This window comes from Anolis sagrei, chromosome 4, assembly GCF_037176765.1.
Source record: "Anolis sagrei isolate rAnoSag1 chromosome 4, rAnoSag1.mat, whole genome shotgun sequence".
Lineage (NCBI taxonomy): Eukaryota > Metazoa > Chordata > Lepidosauria > Squamata > Dactyloidae > Anolis > Anolis sagrei.
In genome coordinates this window covers 76,217,900-76,224,962 of record NC_090024.1, presented here as the reverse complement: position 1 = coordinate 76,224,962, position 7,063 = coordinate 76,217,900, and the positions used below count along the sequence as shown (strand labels likewise).

At 37.9% G+C, this 7,063-nt stretch overlaps 1 protein-coding gene across 1 annotated transcript in view; it reads right to left on the bottom strand.

Annotated features, from left to right (window-relative positions):
• Window positions 1-531: 531 nt before the first annotated feature.
• The window catches only part of CTDP1 (CTD phosphatase subunit 1), a 48,879-nt gene continuing 42,347 nt past the window's right edge, over window positions 532-7,063 (bottom strand). The window contains exon 13 of the mRNA XM_060774941.2: window positions 532-1,515. Within this exon, the coding sequence (XP_060630924.2) occupies window positions 1,374-1,515 (142 nt within the window). The 3' untranslated portion in view covers window positions 532-1,373. The remainder of the gene's footprint in view (window positions 1,516-7,063) is intronic.

Sequence of the window (7,063 nt, the reverse complement as noted above, 5' to 3'; positions counted from 1 at the left end):
CTGCAGAAGTTCAAGGTTCAAGGGCTAAACCCAGTCCGGACAACCTATGTCTCCACCCCATCAGCCTAGACAGCTGACCGATGGAGAGTTTATGGAAGCTATAGTTCAAAGGTCAAAGTTTACATGCCGCTGGACTAACATAGATCCAGTGTGCAAAGGCAAAATATAATTTGGCCCCTAACCATAGGTTTCAAAGACAAAGTTTATAATTAATCCATTCGCTGAACTAAAATGATAATAACACCAAGTCATTTCACCACCAAAATTCAATTTGAATCACAGGAGTGAAAACATTAAAATGTAACTTGATGAAGCACATTAAATAAGAATCCTGTGATCAAACTGCTTGACAATTCAATTAATAAACCCATAAGAAGGGATAGTTTTATAAGCCCTGAAGAGAATTTCCATCAAAAACACTTTGGTCCCATTGCAAAGTATGTTTCTAATTTCATAATAGCTACAATCTTTAAAAAGGTACATCTTATGGAAACAACCAAAATAGAATGATTAGCACTGCAACTCATGAACTGAGAACAGAGCTTACAAAATGTATTTTATTAAACGAAAAGAATTTCTTGTAGATCAAATATGAAATAGAATGTACAAAAACTTTACATCTGTTCTTTCCAAGAAATAAAATTCTACCTAGAATTAGCTTACAGCCATTCCTTCAAAACACAACAGAAAATGAATTTTTGTGGGCAGTACAACAATCCACAGGGAAGCCTGTGAAAGAACTGCAGTTACAGAAAAATAAATCAGAAAAAATCTAAAATTTCCTAAAGGATACAACTAATCCACAAAGTAACTTGAACACATGGAAGCCAATCATCATATATTTTCTTAGATGCAAGTGGCAGGTAGATCAAATGCAGAGTTTGAAAGCTTGCATATAGCATTCTCATTTCCTATACAAATATAAATTGTTCTTTCCTTAAAAAAAACTTTGTATTTTAGAAGAAAACATATCCCAGTCAGTATTTTATCCATGCAATATATTCCTTACATCTTCTTTCTTTATGAGGCCTGGTACACAAAGCCTTCGTGGCAAAAGTTTTAAAATGTTTAGCTGCAAATCTTTGCAATATTCTCTTGCATAAGAAGGTTCGGCAGAGCTCATAACATGTCTTTGGCATATCACACCAAGTCCCTCTTTAATACTTTTCCTTTTTTAAAAAAGAATATATTCCTTTAGTAAAACACCTTAAAAACTTCTATTTCAGGTTTTGTAAAATAATGTGTTATCACCTCCTATGCCACTTTGCAAAATATACATAACATTTCGAAGGAGACTGGAAGTTCCCCCACTGGAACTTAGAGTGGTTGAAGAAACGAAATCAGATAAATACAAATTCCCTCCCATATGCAGGCTACATGAAATCATTCAGTTCAGCTTCCAATGCTGCGGCCATTTCATCTGCTTCTGAACTGCTGCCCTCCTCATCTTCATTGCTGGATCCTTTACTGGATTCACTGGCAATATCATCTTCAACCAGTTTCCGCTTGTGGCCCCTGCAAATAAAGACAATGATAGTGATTAAAACATTGTTCTTACCACCTCTCAGTATCATCATTCAAAAAGAAAGAAAAACTAGAAACAAGAATAGATTTTGAGGAAGGGAGTTCTTCCCAGAAAAGGTTGTTCTCTCCCATTGATAACAATGTGGGGAGACAACTATGCAAGTCCCACAGGCGTTGTGGTTTCTAGTTCACTTGGGGGGAAGGTAGAGGGAATCCACAACTTCTCTTGACCTGTTTCTTGCAAGTTCTCACTTCTTCCTGCCATGCTAAAGCATCAACAATAATGGCCTGATGCAGTACAGATTTCTACTACTGTTGGCAGATGTAATTCACCTGCAGCCCTTCTTCTATGGAGTCTGCAGCCTTTGGGATGACCCACAGATGGATATGTGAAAAAAGGTGGGATTTACAGGAATGTTTTACTCTAGTCCCATTACTTTGTGTAAGTCATCTGCATACATTCCTAGTTTTCGATGTAACAGATTGAAAGACAATAGTGCATTCAAGATTGGCAAGTGATGTGCTTGGAATCAAATTCCAAAAGGATTTTTTTTTTACACAGTGTGATTAATTCTACCTTTAGGCAGACTTTCCTAAAAATTTCAAAGTAAGGCATTTTATTGTCAGATCTTGCCCTATATTGGATAATCAGTATGCTCCACTACAGAAAGCTGTGACCCTGGACTGTTCCTTTTATACATTTGAACTAGCCATCCGCTGCCATGCGTTGCTGTGGACTACATGGGGGTTGTGTGGGGGAGGTTTGGCCCAATTCTATCGTTTATGGGATTCTGAATGCTCTGTGATTGTGGGTGAACTATAAATCCCAGAAACTACAACTCCCAAATGTCAAGATTCTATTTTCCCCAAACTCCACCAGTGTTCACATTTGGACATATTGAGTATTCGTGTAGAATTTGGTCCATATCCATCATTGTTTGAGTCCACAGTGATCTCTGGATGTAGGTGAACTACAACTCCAAAACGAAAGGACACTGCCCACCAAACCCTTCCAGTATTTTCTGTTGGTCATGGGAGAACTGTGTGCCAAGTTTGGTCCAATTCTATTGTCGGTGGGGTTCAGAATGCTTTTTGATTGTAGGTGAACTAAAAATCCCAGCAACTACAACTCCCAAATGACAAAATCAATTTTTTGAGTGAAGGACATTCATTGGGTTCTTAGGTGTCTTGCGTCCAAATTTGGTGTCAATTCGTCCAGTGGTTTTTAAGTTCTGTTAATCCCACACACGAACATTACATTTTTATTTATACAGATTAGTACTTCTGCTCATGATTCAACTATTCATAGACACTAGGAGATCTAGAAATGTAGTCTGAAATTCTACAGTTTAGTACCAAATAATGCTGATTAATTCTGTCAATTGTTGAATTGTGAGTCAACGAGTAGGAAAATCCAACAGATTCAGATGCTCCACTCTAGTTGGACTAAAAATCTAGCCAGAAATAACAACAGGATTTATGTCTTAATAATGTCCAACAAAAGTTAGGTCAAAGTACTGCCAAGCACAGAACAGTTATCACTAAACACACACACTGTAATACACCTATAGCCAGTCTTGCATTATAGTGCCAGGATGATTCTTGCAAGCCTCAGTTCTGAAAGTCATCCCTGTCTTTTGGAACAGGTATTTTAGATGCTGAGATATGTTTTTGGGGACAGAACCCTGCTCTCAATTCTGCTGATGAAAGAAACTCAACCAGTAGATATCCATCATGGACTCTAGGGACCTTCCCCACTGGTTTGAAGGCATAGTACCCATGCCTTTTCATTTTTGTGGCCATAGAATCTTATAAAAATGGTCAATGTCTAAACAGCCAGCAGTACATGCCACTATTCCTACAGCATAATTTAATTCCTTTAGGTCATGAGTCTCTGGAAAAATCAAATGCTTAAATCCAAATGCTTTCTGAGGGGACTTCATTATTTCAATTTGAGATAGCTACTGTGTTATTCTGTTTCAAAATTACTCCAGAATTTCTCATCAGATGTTTAATTTATAGTGCCTTACAATTACTTGCATGTAAAGCTAATTTTCATCATTAAGAGTTGCAGAGCCCCACTTCTACCTTTCTCACTCATATAGTTTCTTCTTCATTTCCTCTGCCTCGCATCTCAGCTCTACCCTCCTATGTTGACTTCCCACAGTGTCTCCTTTCAAGATGAGGGTCCTTTGCTAACAGTATTACCTATCTGATTTCCCTGAAAGGCTTTAAACTGCTAAACTTCAAAGAAAAGTTGCACAAAAGTTGTGTTATGTGCATCTAGACAAGTTATACTGGTCACCAGTGCTGTATCACTGGCCACATTTTTATTTATTTATTTATTTATTTATTTATCCTATTTATACCCCAAGGGGGACTCAAGACGGCTTACATATGGCAATTATTCAATGTCTTAAGCACATACAACATTAAGTTTAAAATCCATTGAATTAAAATTATTACATTAAAAAATTTAAAATTACATTCAATATTAAAATCACACCATCCAAAAATTGTAGTCTGAGGCCATTCCATAGTAATTGCACATATTCCATTATATTATATTATTGCACTGCTGCTCCTAAGGGTTCTAAACCTGGTTCTAGAGCCAAGTTTTTACTTTCTCTCCTTCTGAAAGCTAGGAGCGAGGGGGCTGATTTAATGTCACTAGGGAGGGAGTTCCACAGCTGAAGGGCCACCACTGAGAAAGCCCTGTCTCCCGTCCCCACCAGTCACGTTTGTGAAGAAGGTGGGATTAAGAGCAGGGCCTCCTCAGAAGATTTAAATCTCCTGAGGTTCATAGGGGGAGATAGGTTCAGACAGGTAAACTTTTCTTTCTCCATTATTATTTCCTCTCCCCTTCTTTATTTTTAAGCCCTCCTGAGAACTCACAGATATTTCAGATACAATTTGAGAGGTACTGGAAATAGTTTCTTAGTTTTTGATACAGCATGTGAAATTAATTTTCAAAGAATATAAGCTCTGTGATGGATTTTCATTTCATGGAACTATTAGAAATGAAATAAATTTGATGCACATGTTACCATTCCATAGATATAGCTAGTGTAAAGTCAATTCTTTATTAATAAAAATGAATTTTAAAAATTACATTCCCAATTTTAAAATTGCATGTGGTTACTATGACTAAAAAAGTGGAATTATATAACAATAGTCAAAACTGGTGGCAAATAGAGGGCAAAATATTTTCTGGCATTTGTTCTAAAGGATCACAATTTGTGTTGCACACATTACACAGTACCTAAGATAAAAACGGAACACCACAAAACCATATAGCAAAATGGCTTATTCTATTTGCGTCCATGGGGAATCCATTTAATCTTGAATATGGAGTAATATTTGATTAAATCTGAAAGCTTCAAAATAGCTTGAAGGCAGGATATGCTGAAAGCTGTCTTTAAAAGTTCCTTTACTATATGGCATCCTGAATTAATGTAACTCCCTCTCTCCATGGTGCTTGCTTTTCCAATCAATGGCAGCAAAGGCAATGTACTGTATTTGCTTTTCAGAGTTCTATCTATACTAAGCTGTATATAATTTCTATGTAAGCACTAAGATCTATGCAATTACAGAAAATAAATGGGAAAGTGAGAATAGAAAGCTTGCCCTCTTTTTCTATATATATTCTCTTTATGCTATGAATATTAAAACTGGTGACACTAATTAATTAGGGGAGGTTTAATATGGTTTCAGTTAAACCTTTTTTTAAAAGCCAAGGAGAAAACAGTATCTCCTGATGTGTTCTGAAAATTGCTGTACTTATAACAATGTCAGGAAATTAGCTAGATGCTTTTAAAAAGAAACCCAACATGTATACATACCTGTGGCGTGTATGCTTTTAAATCTGTTCCTTTAACACTATGAAGGAATTAATGCTATCACACATCTCAAACATTGCTGTGAGAAGTGCAATTAATGCCGGAACAGCAATCTTTTAATATTACCATATATATTCATGTAATGTGTAAGTCAAGGGCAAAATTATGGATTTTGATATGACATGTGGACAAGTTGAGAGACATTTTGCAGAGGGGAAAGCATCAATATTGACTCAGGAGGCCAGCCACCATTTCCCTGCCCAGGTATTCAAAAAGGCCAGAACTGGCATGATGCTGGAGAGAGCAGAAGGGGTCAGTGCTTCTTTTAGGGCCGATATGGGCAAACTTTGTTCCCTCTCACTTGGCTCGTACTGCTTCTGCAGGAGCTGCCGCTGGAAACTTTGCTGAAGGGGCAGCAGTTCCTGCAGAAGCAGTATGAGCCGAGTGAGAGGGAGAAGAGGAGGGAAAGCCGAGGAGAAAGAAATTTGCTCCTCTGCTTTCCTGCCGCTTCTCCCTTTCACTCGGCTCATATTGCTTCTGCAGGAGCTGCCACCAGAGTAGACTTGGCTGAAGGGGCAGAGGCTCCAGCAGCTCCCTCTGTTTCCTCCCCAGCATCTTCTTCTTCCTCCTCTTCTTTCTCCCACAGCCTCAGGAGGGAAAGCAGAGGAGGAAGGAAAGTGAAGGAGGGAGGGAAGGCGCGGAGGAGGAGGGCTGTGCAGGTGAAAGTGTCCCTCTTGCCAGGGGAGGGTGGCATGAGCACCCAAGGGAGGGAGAAAGAGAGGGGAAAGATAAGAGAAGGCAAGGTGTGTGAGAGGGAGGGAGGGAAGGTGAGGAGGGCCATGCAGGGAAAACTGCGAAACAGTGAGTCCATGGTAAGTGAAGGACCAAGGGAACACTGTATGATAATTACATTTAAGTTGCCATGGATTGTATGCAAAACAATCTTAACACATTTAATAGAATTATATTTGGATTACTATTCCAAACAGCAAAAAAGAACTTTTTTAGTTTTTAGTTTTTGTGTTATTGCCCCCAAATGACATACTTTTATCAGAAGCCCAGGATGTGTTTAATGGATGTCTACTGCTACAATATATCTTTCTGAGGTTTCCTGAAATATAATTAATCCGAAGAGCCACTGTGCCGATTAGACAGTGCATTAGAATGGAAAGTGCAAGCTGCTAACAAGAAGGAAAAATCTTCCTGGCATACACTTCTGTAAGTCTTAACTATGCTTTCATATAACTGCAATAAATGTAATAAACATCCCTATATACATTTTTGTGACTGTAACTCCAAGCGTTTGTATTCTTTACTGAAGTGTTCCTAGAAAGAAAGTGACTAGAACTGCACTCCAGCTTGCCTTGAATTGTTTAGGTAGCCTTGAACAAACTACTATTAGTTTGAACTTGTTAAAAGGAGGTTGATAATGAATTATTCATTAGGATCATGGTTAAAGAAACAGGCATTATGGATTAGCTCTACATTCAAGGAGACTATGCGACTATCTCAGCTGGATTTTCTATATAGTGTATCAATACTTCTAAACAGTGTATAATAGCTTGATTTGAAAGAAGTCAAGACAGAGTCTGTTATATTTTTATTGTGAATACATCATGTAAAATACCTCTGACATTTGATTGTCAATGCTACAATGTGCTTTGATAATACTTCAGTCAACAGTCACAACCAAACAGCTT